This window comes from Hoplias malabaricus, chromosome 3, assembly GCF_029633855.1.
Source record: "Hoplias malabaricus isolate fHopMal1 chromosome 3, fHopMal1.hap1, whole genome shotgun sequence".
Taxonomy (NCBI): Eukaryota; Metazoa; Chordata; class Actinopteri; order Characiformes; family Erythrinidae; genus Hoplias; species Hoplias malabaricus.
The window spans coordinates 75,288,127-75,307,127 of record NC_089802.1 but is presented as its reverse complement, the minus strand read 5'-3'; the positions used below and the strand labels follow the sequence as shown (position 1 = coordinate 75,307,127).

Below are 19,001 nucleotides of genomic sequence, written 5' to 3'. Positions count from 1 at the left end.
TAGCTTTTTTTTTTTTCTTCGATTACATTTACAGTTGCTGCACCTGTTCTGTAAATCTACCAAGTTGACTGAGGCTCCTCCTGTTTGTTCTTCTTTGCAGTTGTTTCAACACTTGAGCATCATTTGAACTCCTAAAAGATTCTAAATAACCTCGACATCTGGCAACACTCATAGCAACTGGTCTCAGGTCAGTTTCAGAAAGATTCTCAGCCCAGAATCACGTTTTTGTGCGACTTTAACAACTAGTATTCATCGGGGAAAAGCAGACTACTGGGGAACAACCTGCGCTTCAGCCTCCAAGCAAAGAAAACAAAAGTCTGAGCTGTGGAGTGACCTTTAGCGTTTACTGCTGGACAGCTAAAAGCACACCCGGACAACAGAATCACGGCTCTAACCGCTGCATCAGAACCTCAGGCACGACTGGGGGCAGAGATCCAGCACCAGACGGAGAGAGGGGAGGACCATGATGGAGAAGCTGGAACCCTCTGTCTCCCCCTCCCCTTCGCCTGCCCCCTCAGTCACTGACCGCTTGACCCCTCCCAGGGATGTTTCCCCATGCGCTAGTAGCCCTGCAGCTAATGAAGCTAACCACACGGAGAGTGGTGCACGCACAATCCCCAGCAGTCCTGCAACAAGCAAGGACCAATCAGAGCCTCCATCAAAACCTACAGAGGTAATCAATGAAGACGAATCAGCTACGCTGCCTAAGCACTCAACCAACACTTCCACCTCCACCATCGTCCTTTCGTCTTCCTCCTCTCCGTCCCCTGCTCCACTACCACCCAACATCCCTGTCATCAGCCTGGCTCACAGTAAGCCCCCCTTGCCCCACATCCCCATGCCTGCCCCACATCTCACCGCTCTGCACCCCATCCCAACTCTGCCTCATGGACCTGGGGAGCTCAGATTAGCGCAGCTAGCATCTCTCTCTGGAGTGAGTCCCACAGCATCTGTGCCTACACCTGGAGCTCTGCTGCCACACCAGTACCTTCCCGGACACCCGCTTCTCAGCAGGTAAGAGATCAGCACAGTGTTTAATATTAAAGAAACAATCCAAGTGAGAGTCGTGTTTAAAAAGCTGTCATGGCAATTGAAATCTGTAAAAACTGGAAAAGGAAAATGGAAATTGTTTTTCATTTAAGACACAAAGAACATTCACAGGGCAGCAGTTGGTGGACACCTGCTTCTGTAATGAAGTGTATTAATGGGTAGTTCTTCCAGTAGCTGCTTCTTTCCCCTACACTAGACATTGAAACTTGTTTCTCAGGATTTGGTGGCATTCGGTCCTGAAAACTCAGGTAATTTCAGATACCGATATTGATGAATAGTTTAGGATCACAAAAGCCAATCTCTTACCAGATTTTTGGATGAAGCACCATCGCATTTCTTCAAAGAGCAACTAAGGGGATGTTTACCCCTCTGGTTATTAGACTTGTTCTACACTCATGGTCCATTTTTATGAACTACACTGACCAGATGAACTTTGTAGTTCTGCAATTACAACCTGTTGCTCTGCATACTTCATTAACCCCCTGTGTTGCAGTGCTTCTGGATTTTGTAAACACTGTGACTACTCACTGACAGAGGCTGTAGCTCATCTTTTGCAGGGCAGTTTTTATTAGTCATCCCCTAGTCCTTCATCGGTGGCCATTGGACATCAGCAAAGCATACAGTGCTCCTGTGGGGGTCCTGACCATTCAACTAATGCAACTAACATAGTATACGGAGCAAAGCGCTATGATGTGTAGAACTACGAAGTGCACCTGCTTGGTGAGTGAAGCTGAAAAAACGGACGTTGTGTGTTGAACAAACAGGTGTTTTTAGGGCTTTGGCTGATGGTGTGTATTTAAAGCATATTAATCTCAGAGGATTTATTGCAAGAATGGAGTTTAGGTGACGTTTTATTTTTTTTGAGTGTTCTAAGTATAGGCTTTAGATTATTTTATTGAAACTCAGCTGTAGAGCCATGATCTTCGGACTGAGACCCGTGACGGAGTTAGCTTTTCTGATGATCAGCTTATTCTTCTTAATCCTTCTATTTCCACCTGACTTCTAAGAGTAGCACATGCGTAAAACCCACACACACACATATACGTACATACACACACACATACATAGTTGGGTTTCCAGGAAGATTGTTTTCAGAACTTGGGTCTTTCCATTTAAGAATTTTTTTTTAGTCTAAAGAAAAGCAGAACTAGTTTCAGAGATGACTGTGGATATATAAATAATTTATAATTTTGTAAACTGGGGGTGCTTCTGATGTAATATGCATATGTCTCTTGTGGACGTTGATAAAGGGGACATGGCTATGGCTATGCCTACCTACCCACAACCTGTGAAATAAGACAACACCCCTCCTCCGTTCACCCATTCAAAGCATCTCCACGGCCCCTGACCCAGGTTCAGATGGGATTAGACTATAAATCAGACATGATCACTTTTGAAATACCTCATAAAATATGAACAGCTTCAAATGACAATGATTCATGGTGTAGCTTTTTTAATTTCTTGCAAAAAAATAAAAGCCATTCGCTTCTATTCATTTTCAAGAAATTAAAATAATAGAATAAAATCCGTAAATAATTGAAAAATAATTTTAAAATGTGGTATTGCACCACGGAATAATAATTAAAAACTAAATCAAGATTTAAAAATTAAAAGAATAAGAAAAAAAGGGTTTATTTTCAGGATTTTCCCCCACATTTTCAGCTTTTCAAAGTGAAACCTTGAGCTCCCGGATCAACCGAGGTTTGATGAGTTTCTGTCCTGTGTGTTGGGTTGCGTCACTGACAAACGCCTTGTCAATAGCATTTAATCTGAAAAAATCAATTCACACTGAACCCGATTGTAAACAGCCAATGATTTGTGCCACCGGCGCTTTCCCAAACAGTAGCTTTAACTGTTTAAAAGTGTGAACTTTAAAAGGGCACCATTTCCTTTTTGTCGCAGTTTGATTCAGCGTCCGTGGGTAAAACTTAGTGAAGGCTAAACCAGCAGAGAACTGTGGATGAGAACTTTAGCATTTCGTTGGATGTTGAATCCACCATCTTACCATCATAGCCTATTGTGCTCATGATATTTTATGGAGACTGTGAGGGGGAAAAACAGCACCTGCTTCCCACAGCAGTCACCCGTGACTCGTTGCTCAATCCTCTGACTGTCTTCCGTTCCCTGAACAACCAGCAGAGCCAGAGCAGTATGCCAAGGACCACTGTTCTGCTTCTAGATCTATGTTGCCTGTAATATAATAAAACCAGTGTTACAGTGGTACTGAAATTACAGAGAATTACAGAGTTATTTTAATTATTACATTACACAGGGATAGAGCTGCAAAATACAAACTCACTTCTTTCATCGTATTTCTTTGTAACTGTGTCTCAAATCAGGTGATAACATCAGTGCTTCAGAACAGCGAGGGTGACGGCTGTAGCAAGATGTTGGTGACTTGAGTAAAGCCACTGCCTCCTGCACAGAAGAATAGGATTTATCTTATTTTGGTTCAGCACAGAGCAGTAATAACTGATCATTAGGGTTCAGTACCCTGCTCAGGTAAAGCAGACATCAGTAGAAACTGATATGTTCAGTTGATGTGCGATGACCATCACAGTGTAGCTAGCTATTTAAAGACCAGATCCAGTCAGAAACAAAGCAGAGATGAGTGGATGAGTGTTTTACAGTAAAACCTCCTCCTTTCTGCAGAACTACAGCCTACGGCTTCTGCTTGGGGTCATACTCCTAATATTCCACAGACCACTGCAGGTGCAGTTACTGAATATTATTATTGTTGTTTTTGTTTATTAACAGTTAGCAAATTGACATACTGATATTTTAAGGGTAAACTTAAATCATTCATACATTCATTTATTATCTGTAACCCTTATACATTTCAGGGTCGTGGTGGGTCCAGAGCCTACATGGAATAATTGGGCGCAAGGCGGGAATACACCCTGGAGTGGGCGCCAGTCCTTCATAGGGCAACACACACATTCACTCACACACTCGCACCTACGGACACTTTTGAGTCTCCAATCCACCTACCAACGTGTGTTTTTGGACTGTGAGAGGAAACTCACCCAGACACAGGGAGAACACACCACATTCTTCACAGACAGTCACCCGGAGGAAACCCACGCAGACATAGGGAGAACACACCACACTCTTCACAGACAGTCACCCAGAGGAAACCCACGCAGACAAAGGGAGAACACACCACACTCTTCACAGACAGTCACCCGGAGGAAACCCACGCAGACACAGGGAGAACACACCACACTCCTCACAGACAGTCACCCGGAGGAAACCCACGCAGACACAGGGAGAACACACCACACTCTTCACAGACAGTCACCCGGAGGAAACCCACGCAGACACAGGGAGAACACACCACACTCCTCACAGACAGTCACCCGGAGGAAACCCACGCAGACACAGGGAGAACACACCACACTCTTCACAGACAGTCACCCGGAGGAAACCCACGCAGACATAGGGAGAACACACCACACTCTTCACAGACAGTCACCCGGAGGCAACCCACATAGACACAGGGAGAACACACCACACTTCACAGACAGTCACCCGGAGGAAACCCACGCAGACACAGGGAGAACTCACCACACTCCTCACAGACAGTCACCCGGAGGAAACCCACATAGACACAGGGAGAACACACCACACTTCACAGACAGTCACCCGGAGGAAACCCACGCAGACACAGGGAGAACACACCACACTCCTCACAGACAGTCACCCGGAGGAAACCCACGCAGACACAGAGAGAACACACCACACTCCTCACAGACAGTCACCCGGAGCGGGAATCGAACCTACAACCTCCAGACCTCTGGAGCTGTGTGACTCTTAAGTAATATGCCTTATATTTATCAGTTTTATATGATTTAATCCTATTATATTGAGCAAAATTGTTATTGTCTCTCATCAGTATCTACTGCACAAATCGGAATCAAAAAGATCAAACTCCGTGGGAATTGCGGTTTCTGATGAGACACAAAGGGAAATGTGTTCAACGTGTTATTAGATATTCAACGGTGGGGGGGGGGGATGCTTAAACAGAGCTCCTGCGACCTGTGGTGCCGTGTTGTTTTCAGAATGAGTACAGATCTATTTCGGCTCCCTCGATCATTCCCTTCAGCGGGAGTAATGAAGTCAGGTTTTGACTGGGCACATCTGTTCAATCAAAGCACAACTACCCATCAAAGCCACGTAATTGCTTTTTATGGATTTCTGTTCATCCAAACCCTTGGCTAATTTCTGTGTGTTTTAACAACTGACTCGCTGCTTTGCTTGTTACGAGCAGATTACCCGACTGTAGATGGTTACGTTATGCTCAGTATTTAAACAGCATGTCCTTTTTTGGTTCAGTTAACCCATGTGTGCTCTTTCTTTTACAGCTCCTTTCTTGGTCACTCGGGTGGATACAGCATCTTCAACAACAGCCGAATTAAGAGGAGGCCATCAGCTCACTTTGACTTAGACCTGACAGAGTGTATGTAATTACACCTCGCTCTCCTCTGTGTATTTATTTATGTCTTTATGAACTAGTGCAGTTGAGTGGTTTCGACAGACAGTGGTTAAATCTAATTATGTTAACATTGTCAGTGGTTAGTCACTGGTGAACATTTATTTTAATGCAAACAAGCTTTAAAATCATTGTGATGCTCCACTGATCTGTAGTCAGGAGAATAGAGCCTCTGTCATTGCTGCTCTGGGCTTAGCTCTACAGAAACTGGAGCATTTAACTTTTGGAGGGGGGTAGGAAACCATCCCTCCTCTCTATCCTTTGATTTCAGGACAGTGCTGTAAATGTGATCTACTCTCTTTAACTGTAGGGGAGCTCACAAGGAAAATCCCAAATATTGAAGCTGTTGGTATAAGAAGCATGTCATTTGTGTGTGTGTGTGTGTGTGTGCACGCGCGCCTTTGCTTACTGTACCCATTTAGACGTTTAGTTTTACATTAAGTTCGAAGAGTTCCAACTGCTACACTCTGATTGGTCAGTCTGCGTAAACAAAAATTGGCATAAGCCACAACAATTACCACAGCTTTAAGAGCTACTATGTAATCTACTTGAGGCAAATTGTATGTCATAAATTACAGCGTTTGCCTGTTTCTCTTTTAGGTCCTCCTCAGAAGCTGGCACGACGCGTCTTCACAAACAGCCGAGAGCGCTGGCGGCAGCAGAATGTAAACGGTGCCTTTTCAGAGCTCCGCAAACTCATCCCAACTCACCCTCCAGACAAGAAGCTCAGCAAGAACGAGATCCTACGGCTGGCCATGAAGTACATCAACTTCCTGGTGAAGCTGCTGAACGACCAGGCGAGCGACAGGACGTCTCGAGGCCTGGGGGACGGAGCAGAGGAAGAGGACGGAGACACGATGAAGGACATTGTGCTGGGTAACGGCGACAGGGACGGTGCTCGTGGCCTGAACTCAGACGCTTTGCTGCCTACTCAGATAAATCTGAACTCGATCCGTCCAGCCATGGCCACCGCCGTCCGAAACCGAGACTCCACCGACTCCGTCGTGGCCCTGACCACGTCGCCTGGCTCCAGTTGCTATGGCGACACGGACAGCGAGGAGACTTCGAGCATGAGGAACTCTGGGATCATAAAGACGAGTGTGAGCGGGGTGATAATGGAGAAAATGAAGGAGCAGATACAGACAGTCACAGCCAGTGGATACCAGAGATGACATCACCTGTGACATCAGCTTCCATAAGCCTATATGTTCAAAAGTATCAGGAAAACCTTGTCTATTGCATGGATTCAGGAATACTCCCAAGATTTTCCAAGTTAATGTCCATCTGATGCATTTGTTTTATTCCTCTGTCACAGAGTAATTAAAATGAAGAGCAGAACAGGAAATGGATTCAGTCAAAACTCAGGTAGAGTAGAAACCCCATGAGAAGTTTGTATACCACTTTCTAAACACTACAGACAGATAGGGAGATTGCTCATCGTGCTAGAGATGTTCTGGCGTTGTGTGCGATGAGGCAATAGCAAAATTTGAAGTGTATTTCCAGTCACAACATAATCAACTTTGGGCTGTGGATCGGTGGCGGTTCTTTGGAGTGATGGAGCTCCATCCTGTGTGGAATTTGTCAACTAGACCTCGTCACTGACCTCACTAAAGTTCTTGAGCCTGAATGGCATTATGTTAAATTTAAATGTGTTACGTACAACCTGTTACAGCAGCAAAGGGAACAAACTCTCTATTAATCTCACTGTTGTTATGAGAAAGGTGTCTGGATACTTTTGGACATGTCGTCTTATGTAATGTACAAACACTGGAACACTCCGGGGAAATAACAAACTGACATAAAAAAGAACAATTGTTGAGAAGCCTGAGAGCTGTGTAGAGTGTGTGATGTGTGTGTGGTTTATTCATTGTGGTCCTGTGCTATTATAAGTATTAATTTAGATATTTTTAAAAACACTCTTTTGGGTTTTGTGTGTGTGTCTGCACCCAAAGTAAACATCCACATCTTTTTATTGAGCGTGGCCTCGTGTAGTTCTCCATTTGACTTTGCACTCTCAGGAAAACAAAAAAAAAAAAGAACCAGCTCCAAGTTTTGAGGACGTTGAGACACAGTGTATCGTAGACAGCGGGAATAAATAGAGCTTCTGGGTTTGTCGTTCCTCACACGACATCCTTTAAACTAAAGTGTGAGGGTTTTTTGTTATATATATATTCCACAAGAGTGGTATCTGGTCGTCAAACCAACTTCCTAAGTTCAGTAAAGAAACGGCTTTCTGTAGATGTTGGCATCTTAGAGAAGTCTATATTTATGGATATGTGTTGTACCCTGAAAACCAATGACCTGAAATAAGTGTGGTACTCAAATGAATTTCCCTAAAAAAAATGTACTTAATGGAATCATGTCTCCTGTGTCTTGGAATATGGATTTATTTCAGAACACCACTCCACTTCATATGAAGTATTTACGTTCACTGTTTGTCCATGTGTCGCAGGCAACATCTCAGTCAGATACAGGGAGGCACTACAGGACATGACACGTCCATTTTGGATTTAGCTGCACAGGCACGGTTCCATACCGGATCAAAAGTTCATGCTTTGTGTGTAAAAGCCAGAATTCGGTAAGCTACAAAGTGCATGAATACAAAGTAAGGGGTGTAGAGAGTCTTCCGAGATTCAGCTTACGCTATGGTTGTAAAATTGTAGCGATTTAAACCAGCCGTAGTCAAAAACACAGAAGCCCCGACAACTGAATTTTAATACTAAACTGTTTAGTGTTTGTAGCGTAGCATGTTTTTACTATTGTAAAACATCTGAGCTCAGGGGGTGGACACACTCTGTAAATGGTCAGAGAATGGAAATGATAGCACTAGTAGCACTGGAATGTAAATATGGCAGGAATAATCCTCTTTCTCTGTGTGGCGTGTGTGCGCTATTGTGTTTTGGCGGATGGGATCCTCTCTCCGGGTGGCAGGTGATTGGATGAAAGGTTTATCATCGCTAACTGCCAAATGTAACACGAAGAGCAGAAATAACAAAGCCATTAGCGAGCGGCGCTCGAAAGCAGAGGGAGGGTGGAAATAAAATCACTGAACGACGTCCTGTAGCCGGACACGGTTTGTCCAGGACAGGGCCGTGAGTATCAGACTTAAGCTGGAAAAAGCAGCCGGTTGCAGTTGTGGATTTGGAGGCAGAGTGACTGCGTATTTTCCCCCACTGCAGCTGTGAAGGGCCACCGTAGGCCAAGGTTAGGGTCGTTCACCCTGGGGAGAGGGGGTCAGGAGAGTGCAGTGTGTGAGGATCAGGGGTCTGAACCCCTCTTCCTGGATCCTCCGCCCTCCCCTCTTCTCTCCGCTCTATCAGGTGTCCAGGAAGTGGCTTCAGTTGGTGCTGTCTCATCGGCGGCCAGCCCTCTTCCTGACACAGATCAGCGATGGGAACACGCTTGTGAAAATGTTACAGGAGGGGGAAAAAAAATCACCTCCAAGTGCGCTTTCTCTCTCTCTCACACACACCACATCTCACTCTGTATGACAGGAAAGGAAACTTTCATAAGCCTGTAATACTGCTCTGAATCACAGGCTGCAAGAAGCCTAGACCTCGATTTGGCAACTTAGCCAAAGACTAACGCTGTAAAAATGCATCTGACTCAATCCAGGAAAAGGTTTTGAGTGTTGTTTTAATCAGACTACAGCTCATATATTTAATTCCAGTCAAAACAGCCATTAGGCAAATGTTTTTCAGTTCTCAGCCTCAGGGAAAAAGCAGAAAACATTCAACAGTTAATTACACACCAGCCTTAAACAAGTAGATTTAACACCGAGTGGTTAAGTGCTTAGTGCCCACCCTTCAGTTATTTCAGCTGCGTTTTATCAGGAGTCTGTCGCTCAGGTTTTTAAAGAAATCACCCAAGTTCAGTTTTAGAAATTGGTTTAGGAGTTCATCTTTTCGGGGTCAGGGTGAGTCTAAAGTCGCAACGAAGAAACACACTCTGAATGTGGCCCCAGCCCATCACAGGACAATCAGTTTTTCATAGCATTAATCAACCGATAATCAATAAATTAATTATTCCCCCAACCAATTTCTCCCTGGCTCTAAGAATATTTGATAGTTTTAATACTCTAGCTCAGTTAGCGACAGCTCACGCGTAGCTACATCCGCATTTACCTGGCTTTGTTTTCTCTTCTTCCTACACCAGCTTTACAGCGCCCTCCGGTGGAGCATGGGATTCAGATCTTTTTTTTTTTTTCAGACATGGCGTGACCAGTCCATTATTCTACATTATTACAATAAATACAAAAACATAAACACAGTTAAAGTAAAAGGATGTTGTTTTCTAAACTGTAGCAGTGTTGTGAGCGAGTGCGTAGGACAGAGTTTGTTTCCAGATGTTCTCCTCGATCGTATGGATTTGTTAAATCAACAGCACACTGGATTAAACATATTGATGTATTTATTAACCACTTAAACTATGGATTAGATGATAACCACACGTCATAATGAACTGCCACAAGGCGTGACGTGAAAGGGTTAAAGCGCTACATTCAAACACAGAATATCACACTTCCTGAAATAATGTTATTTCGTTTTGTTCTAGTATTTAAGGGGTTTTTTTGTTTGTTAATTTGAGTAAAAAATACATTCTCACTGCTCAGATACATAGCTTTTTAAATCACATTTAAAATTAGTTGCCTATAACTTTTGCTGGGGTTTTTTGCTCTTGTGTTTTTCTGGTGGTAAGAGTAGTCGATAACACTTGCGAGACTGGATTTATCTCCCTTACTCTACTAATACTGTAAACAGGTCGTATACAATGTCTTGTAAAAACTAATTGAATTGTACCAAGAACAAAATGAAAGGCACTGAATCTTAACACAAGGATCCGCTTTGAATTGTGAGCTCAGTTTAGAAAAGATGTGTGTGTCCCAGGCGAAACTAGTTCGTATTAAGTGTGTTCAGTGATTTGAGTGGTCTCGGGGTGAGGAGGGACACTGAGGGAACCCTCTGGCCCTGGGCGCAGATATGAGGGGCCCAGGGGGCAGTTCAAGGCAGTACAGTGGTCTGTACCACAGAGATAACCGCCACCACTGCTGCCCTCTGTGCCCCAGAGCAAAGGATTGTGGGCACCACACCCTCGGAGCTGGCACAGCACTGGGCCACCTGCTGCATTTCATCATCCCTGCTGTGGTTACCGCGGTTACGACATCCCTGATGACATGGAGCACTTCCTCAGGCCAGGGTCACACACCACAAAGATACACCCCCCCCCCCCCCAAAAGCAGTGCAACACTGGAAAACTACAAACAGTTCAAAACAAGCCTTTTTCAAGAGTCGAAAGTCAAGGGGGGGGGGGGGGGGGTCACACCATCAGCCAATCCCAGGTGTTTAATGCGTCGTATTCTGAACAACAGCTTTACAGTTCCCATGCATTTTTTTTACTAGACAGAAATTCCAAAGCTTTCCCATGATGGATTTAAAAATTCCATGAGCACATTCCCTGAGTAAACAAGCAAAGTTTAAACATATTTCCTACACAGTTCCCAGTTTTTCTACTTAATTCCAGTTGCTGAGATCAATAAACAAAGCCGTTAAAGTGAGTTTAATTGCTGAGAAACATTTACTTCCAATGGTGGTGATAATGAGGGGGGAAAAAAGCCATTTTATTTACTATTTAATATGCATTTAAAGCTTTAAAGTATTTTACAACAATCTGTAACACCTCTAAGTCTGAAGCCAGACACCTTACATTTCGCACCACTTCTCCAAGGCTTACAACCAAGGCTTAAAAAGCTGTTGCCAAATGGCACCAGCTGAAATAAGGTTCACAATTCAGTGTAATAACTTAATACACGCAACGTAGACAACGTCTCGGAGGCACAGTTTTAAAAGTTTGGCTCAAAACAGAGCTGAGACTACAACACAATGATAACAGATGTAGGGTGGTCCACCTCTCTCTGAAAGATACTAATTTAGACTTAAAGCGTATGGGTAGCTCCAGGTTGTAAAACACAGCAGCGAGTGTTGTTTGTAGTCTAGCCAAACAAGAGGTTTGCATCATAATTGCAATATCTGGCGGGGGACGAAATGAGGAAGAGAGCTCTTCAGCTGAGTTTCATTTGAAGTTTTTTAACTGAGAAGTTCAGTTTTATGAAATTCAACACAAGTTTACAGGAAGTGACTGGCTGGGTCCAAAACTATGCCACTTTCTATATGTAGTGCATTCTTTTAAGAGTGCCGTAAAGTCACACGTTACAAAGTTAAATTCAGAGAAACTGATAGGCATTTGTTCAATGTTAGAATAAATACAACTAAAAAAATCCAGGTAACGTGTGAGAGTTGTTTTAACCTTTCAAAACCGTCCTCGAGAAAGTCTCATATTTACAGTTACAATACAGTACACAGTTTAGTATTCAAACTCAGGTGCCTGCAGTGGCAGGAGTGCAGCAAGCAATCCAATATTAATATTTACTGATAATGTACATAAAAATAAAACAATGGGCACAACATGGGGGCAGCCAGTGCCTAAAGATTAGAGGGTCTACGGGTTTTGAGACTGAAGGGTCACTTGTTTGAGCCCCTCAGCAGGGTGATTGGGGGTGGGGCAGTGATGGAAAAGCACTGTCTCCTCCCTCAATCATCCACAGCTGAGGCAGCCCTGACAGTGTTACCATGAAAGTGTTTTATTGTTCTCTGACACTGTAGGCCTAGTTCCACACCTGATAAATTACACTTACGTATTACAACAAATACTGAACTGTAAATTCTCATTCTGTAGATCATATGGGATATGTGCCAGGGCTTCTTGGAAAGAACGCATGACGAGATTAAATCTGTGTTCTCTACGTAGTGCTTCTGGTTTTCTGACGTAAATAAAGACGATTACAGGACACACATTAGTCCGTTTTTACACTTTTACCGTATTTTCTTCGGCCCACTTCAGCAGCCAACGATCCTGCCGTAGCCCCCACAGCACCTCCAAACAGTCCTCCGAAAAACATTCCCAAAGCTCCTCCCAAAAGAGCCCCTCCAGCTATCGGCTTCGGCACTTGCTTAGCCCCTTCTCCGACTTTCCCTCCTAAGAAGCGAAGGGCGGAGAGGAGCCGGGACGAAGAAGAGGCCACGGGTTCCTGAGGTTTGTCACTACTGCTGTTTACCTCTTCTTCATCTTCATCCACCTCTTTCAGAGAATGGAGTATGGCTGAGGTGGATCTGTCGACCTCGTCCAACTGCTCTCCACCTCTTCCTCTCTGTAAGGCCGTAGCTCTCTCTCTGGCAACGTCCTCCCATTTCTTCTCGAGTCCAGGCTGCTGCTGAGAGCTGAAGAAGTTCCCGCGGCTTTCTTTGACAAGCTGCTCCACCTTCTCCAAGATCTCATCCACGCTCTTTCCTCCTTTCTTCTTTCGCTCCAGAATGTGGTAGTGGTCTCCGCACTTTTCCACCAGTTCCATCATTTCGGGACGCTTCTCCGCGATATATTGCTCCACCCCTCCACCTCCCAGCAGATCCGAGTAGGTGAAGAGGACCATGGTGTGTTTCAGGAGGACCTCGGGGCCGAAAGCTTTCTCTATTGCGCTTAGACCATTGAGGATAGAGTGAGCAGGGTGTGTGACCGGAACACAGAGAAGGAAAACATGAGGCCCTGGGCTGCACAGCTCTGCACAGGAAGACTGGTGGGCTGTCTGCTCCTCTGGAGAACAGCTGGACCATAACCAGTCAGGAGTGTCCACTATTGTAACCTGAAACAGCAAGAAACATGAAAATAATTAGGAAGACTGGTCTCCCATCACACCATTTTAAGGGCTGTTCCACTACATATAGAATAATAGAACTGCACAATTAGTGTTGTCCCGCAAGTGTGGTGAGCTCCAGTGCCGTGATGTGGTGGCTGGATTGGACTTGGGTTGAAGCAGGTTCTAGTCTTCACTGTCCGAGTAAGTTAACAGTAAGCTAAAGGGTGAATTGGCAATGTCTCAAATAACGAAACCGTAATGAAATAATCAAATGTGTACTACAATCACGCACAGTAATAAGTTATTAATTACAATATAAACAATGAGTACTGACTTGTCTGTTTCCAATCAGAGCTGTCCCCTTTACACACTTCTGTGTTCCAGCTTCGGTGGAGTACTTCCGCAGTTTAAACTCCTCTCGGCCGAGGAGGGCATTCCCTGCAGTGCTCTTCCCTGAGCTGCTCTGACCCAGCAGCACCAGCCTCAGCTCTGAGGAAGAGGGGGTACTGCCCAGGGAGGAAGAGAGAGAGGCAATAGTACCCAAGGATGGTGATGGTGATGCTGATGATGATACTTTTGCTGCTGATGATGTTCCTGTTGCTGCTGCTGATGATACCCTTGCTTCAGGCGTTGATGAAAAAATTGCTGCTGGTGGTGCTCCTGCTGCTGCTGATGATGATACTCTTGCTTCTGGCGCGAATGGAACAGTTGCTGCTGCTGGTGCTGAAGATGATGATGATACTCCTGATGCTGATGATGATGATACTCTTGCTTCTGGTGCTAATGAAACTTTTGCTGCTGGTGATGCTCCTGCTGATGATGAAACAGTTGCTGCTGCTGATGATGATACTCCTGATGCTGGTGATGATGGTGATGAGGCGGTAAGTTCAGTGGAGTTGGGATCACCTGAAGAGATCAGATGGCGATCTAGAAGTAGAGAAAATGGGAGAAAGTTCCACCAGCAATTCACTACTGAAAAATGTACAGTAATTTAGGGCAAGTTTGACTCACAAGTGTTTGTGTAGTTCTGGTTACTTTGCTTGACTTCTGTCTTCTCAGACATCAGACTGAGAATGGCTCCCTCTGGTGGTGAATAAAAGACATTGTAAGATGTAAGACGAACCAACCAAAGAAATTTCCAAACATCTCCCAATATTTCAGTACATTCTCCACTTTAACCAGGAGTTTTGCAAGCTACAAAGTGTCTGCGCAAAATATGATATGAAATGTAGAGATTTATAATTGCTCCGCCCCCTCATCTGAGTCTCCAATCACAGTGATTTATGTGAGAGCGATGGTTAAACTGAGCAAAACAGACAGAACAATGGGTGTTTGATCCTTGTGGTATTTTGAATCCAGAAGAGCGCTCCCTTGTGGAAAAGAAGTGTATAACATGTCCCCTTCAAGGTAGAAGTTTCCCTCATTAGACAAATTTTCAGAAAGTTTTTAAAGTAAATAAATTCAGAGCTCATGTACCTTTATTCAGTTTGAAACTGGAACTCCTCTGGAAGGGTCCAGTTGTTGCCGTCTGTGGTTCCTGCGAAGGCCGAGAGTGGAGGCCATTGGGCAGCTGCTGGAGGGTAACTTTCTCCTCCGTCTCTTCTCTGCTTCTACTTCTAAACACAGCAAACCCACTGTCCAGTGGCTTCTGAGTGAGTACCCTCTGAGCTACATCCACTCTGTCCTCCTCTCTCTGACCGTTCCTCCTGTGGAGCTCACGCTCGTTCTCCGGGACACGACCCTCCACCTGGCTCTGAAGCGCGCTCGGCAGGTAACAGCCCCCACTGCTCTGCACCATACGCTCCACCTGGACGACACAAATACATGTTCACAAACGTTCACCCCACTCCTGACAAGGTAGACCCTGAAAACTGAATAAGACGATTTCATTAAACTCCTCACCTTCTCCAGTAGAGAGATGACCTGCTGTCTGTCATGTGGTTGGCGGTTATTGATGACGTGCCAGCGTCCAGCGCAGCGCTCCACCATTTCCTTCAGCCCTGGGTCGTCTTGCCTGATATATTGCTCCTGGTCCCGGTGCAGTAGGTAGTCTCCGCAGGTCAGCAGCACCAGAGTGTGGCTCAGGACCCCTGGACCGAAAACCTGCTCCAGCTGCGCAGGAACTCTCGCCTCCATCTCTGTGAACAGACCCACGGGCACCAGGATGAGAAAGGCGTGTGGCCCTGGGGCAGTGAGGCTCAGCGCTCGCTCTGTCTCTCGATGGACGCTGGACTCCAGCCGCTCTCCGCTCCAGTACCAGCGAGGGGTCTCCACCAGAGTCAGATGGCGGCCCTCAGAGACACCTCGCCGCACCTCACACTCTTTGGAGGGGCTGAGGAGGGTACTTCCAGAGGACTTCAGCCCCAGGACGGTGTTTGCCGTCAGGGTTTTACCACAGCCCATGTTCCCCACCAGGATCAGACGCAGCTCCGGGGAATCAGTGGGGCTGCCAGAGCACTCCTTGGACATACCTGGATAAAGACAACAAAACAATAATGCTTTAATGGAATTTAAGACTGTAAGATATTAATTATAACAATTACTACCATGTATTAATTTGTTCATTGATCTTCTGTAACTGCTTCCTACTGATCAGAGTTGCCCTGTGTCTAGAGGCTACCTGGAATCACTGGGTGAGAGGCCCCCACTGGGTGAGAGAAACCCACGCAGACACAGGGAGAACACACCACACTCCTCACAGACAGTCACCCGGAGGAAACCCACATTGACACAGAGAGAACACACCACACTCCTCACAGACAGTCACCCGGAGGAAACCCACGCAGACACAGGGAGAACACACCACACTCCTCACAGACAGTCACCCGGAGGAAACCCACGCAGACACAGGGAGAACACAACACACTCCTCACAGACAGTCACCCGGAGGAAACCCACGCAGACACAGGGAGAACACACCACACTCCTCACAGACAGTCACCCGGAGGAAACCCACGCAGACACAGGGAGAACACACCACACTCCTCACAGACAGTCACCCGGAGGAAACCCATGCAGACACAGGGAGAACACACCACACTCATCACATACAGTCACCCGGAGGAAACCCACGCAGACACAGGGAGAACATACCACACTCCTCACAGACAGTCACCCGGAGGAAACCCACGCAGACACAGGGAGAACACACCACACTCCTCACAGACAGTCACCCGGAGGAGACCCACGCAGACACAGGGAGAACACACCACACTCCTCACAGACAGTCACCGGAGGAAACCCACGCAGACACAGGGAGAACACACCACACTCCTCACAGACAGTCACCCGGAGGAAACCCACGCAGACACAGGGAGAACACACCACACTCCTCACAGACAGTCACCCGGAGGAAACCCACGCAGACACAGGGAGAACACACCACAATCCTCACAGACCCAGGAGCAATGTGCCACCTATTACACATCTTCACTCTACATCTAATGTCATTGGATACGTCCTAAAACCTACAGAACCGGAAATTGACTAACACTAATACATTCATAAGATGTGAATATAGAAGACATTTTGGGACATTCAGAGTCCCACAAGTGTTTGTTTGTATTTTCTGTGACGTCTGAGTTTTTTCCTGGAATCAGGGTGTGCGTTTTTTTAGGCATGAATCCACAGCATGGGTCATACTCCCGCACACTCACCACTCACACACTCCCATGTTACGCAGCCTGTCCGACCTGTTGAGCAGCATTCAGGGTGCATTTGGATTACAGCCTGCCCCCACATGGTTTTCATTGGAATGTACTTCCACAGTAACACATCAAAGAATACAGTCTGCCCACAGGTGAAGCTTATCAAAACTGCATTCTTAATAATTACAGCCGGTCTGTTATGTTATCTATTTACCCAAGTTTTTTTTTCCGCATTTTAAAACAATGCATCGTAAGTTCAGCACCAGCTTACGTTATAAAGGTGTTACATATACAGAAATGCACAATGCCTATTTCACAAGGTCACAAACCCACATACACGTTCCATTTCCAGAAAAGCTGGGACATGCAATCAAAACAAGAATGCGTGATGTGTTAATTCCCTTGAAGCTTTATTTAAATGAAAATAAACCACCAGGAAAATGTTTCCAAAGTTGCCACTGACAAACTGACCACTTTTAAATACGGGTGACCTTCAAGCCCTCAGACAGCACTGCATTAGAAAGTCGTTACTATGATCAAATGAAAGGCGACATGTTTTAACCTCTCTACAGTCTAGAACTGTCTCCTACTGTTAGCATATGGCACATCAACAAGATTAGAACTGTGTGATGTGCCACGATGGTGGCAACAGGCTGTGGAGCAGATTTAGTCTTTTATCAAATGTATTATAGTCTTTGTTTAAATAAGAGCTGGTTTCCTCTTACCTTTACTTGGCAAACTCATGCTGCTTAAACTTCAGAGGCCAGTCTTCAAATTCTTCTCTCCTCTCCTTACTCTTTCTTTCTGTTTGGTGTCTCCCTTCGTTTATTTTCAGCAGGTTCAGCCCTCCACCTGTCCTTCCAGCCCTCTTCTCTCTCACACTCAGGTAAGAACTAACTCCACCCACCTGCATATCTTTCCCTACCCCAAAAAAAAAAAATCTCTAAATTGTGTTCACATCTATTGTTCTTCAACTTCCACACATTCTCGTTCTGGGTGGAGGTGAGACTGCCATCTACACTCACACTCACCGGATTGTTAGACACACCTGTCCTCACAAAACCTGCCAGACATCTAAGCAGTTAATTTAATGACATACTTAAGCAGAAATGCTAACTTGAATCTACTGCTCCAGTTAAGTACCAGCGAATCCCCAAAACTCTGATAAAAAATGTGATTTTTATTAAACATTTATATATACTTTTATTATAACGATCAGAAAAACAGAATTCCTCTTACCTGAGCTTTAGGACCTTTTGACCCGTTAAATTAGAGAATTCAGACACTTCAAATGTATCCAGTGCAGACACTAAAACGAACCAGGATGAGCTGCAGCAGCTGCACCGGAACATAGTCACCAAGACCAAACCCAAGTGTGAGCCAGAGGGTTATAAAGCGTGAACATACAGTTGATGTACCTTCTGTCCAAACCCTTGGGATGAGTTTGATGTTTCGGATCCAGGACTAAACACTGAACATCACAATAGGAGCTCATTAATGCTCCGTGGCAGAATGCAATTATATCTTGGTGTAAACCCATAGTGAAAGATCTTCTCAGAAGAGCAGCAGCTGTTAATGTAGTATAATGGGAACACACACCCCTCAAATAATACCCTGGTTTTCAGAAGAAATGTGTGGTAAGCCAGTATCTACTTCATTCATTCACTATCTGTAACCCTTATCCAGTTCAGGGTCGCTGTGGGTCCAGAGCCTACCTGGAATCATTGGGAACAAGGCGGGAATACACCCTGGAGGGGGCGCCAGTCCTTCACAGGGCAACACACACTCACACCTACGGACACTTTTGAGTCACCAATCCACCTACCAAAGTGTGTTTTTAGACACACACAGACACAGAGAGAACACAGACAGTCACCTGGAGGAAACCCACGCAGACACAGGGAGAACACACCACATTCCTCACAGACAGTCACCCGGAGGAAACCCGCACAGGGAGAACACACCACACTCCTCACAGACGGTCACCCGGAGGAAACCCATGCAGACACAGGGAGAACACACCACACTCCTCACAGACGGTCACCCGGAGGAAACCCACGCAGACACAGGGAGAACACACCACACTCCTCACAGACGGTCACCCGGAGGAAACCCATGCAGACAC

The 19,001-nt window shown here is 45.4% G+C and overlaps 2 protein-coding genes across 11 annotated transcripts in view; one reads left to right on the top strand and one right to left on the bottom strand.

Moving 5' to 3' along the window:
• lyl1 (LYL1 basic helix-loop-helix family member) overlaps positions 1-13,736 on the top strand; it is an 18,908-nt gene extending 5,172 nt beyond the window's left edge. For 6 of the 10 annotated variants that reach the window (XM_066663626.1, XM_066663622.1, XM_066663620.1 and 3 more), the window contains 3 exons: positions 101-1,014; positions 5,415-5,509; positions 6,143-7,946. In XM_066663626.1, coding sequence (XP_066519723.1) covers positions 464-1,014; positions 5,415-5,509; positions 6,143-6,714 — 1,218 coding nt within the window. In that variant the 5' untranslated portion in view covers positions 101-463 and the 3' untranslated portion in view covers positions 6,715-7,946. Of the gene's footprint in view, positions 1-100; positions 1,015-5,414; positions 5,510-6,142; positions 7,953-7,994; positions 8,121-13,613 lie in introns of those variants that run through there. The other 4 variants (XR_010801856.1, XR_010801855.1, XR_010801857.1 and 1 more) reach the window with 4 other exon arrangements.
• Positions 10,930-17,620, bottom strand: LOC136691514 (GTPase IMAP family member 8). The gene is made up of 7 exons (XM_066664074.1): positions 17,602-17,620; positions 15,132-15,700; positions 14,706-15,036; positions 14,241-14,312; positions 14,087-14,156; positions 13,564-13,765; positions 10,930-13,235 (listed from the first exon to the last, which is right to left on the bottom strand). Exons 1-7 carry the CDS (start codon positions 17,618-17,620, stop codon positions 12,393-12,395), a joined length of 2,106 nt encoding a protein of 701 aa, XP_066520171.1. The 3' UTR covers positions 10,930-12,392.
• Positions 17,621-19,001: the final 1,381 nt, after the last annotated feature.

What these genes read in the sequence shown, in the direction of transcription:
- LOC136691514 (XM_066664074.1), bottom strand. An exon ending in TCATCTCTCTACTGGAGAAG is followed by an intron (nt 15,037 to 15,131) that starts GTGAGGAGTTTA and finishes TGTGTCGTCCAG; the next exon opens with GTGGAGCGTATGGTGCAGAG. An exon ending in CAGTTTCAAACTGAATAAAG is followed by an intron (nt 14,313 to 14,705) that starts GTACATGAGCTC and finishes ATTCACCACCAG; the next exon opens with AGGGAGCCATTCTCAGTCTG.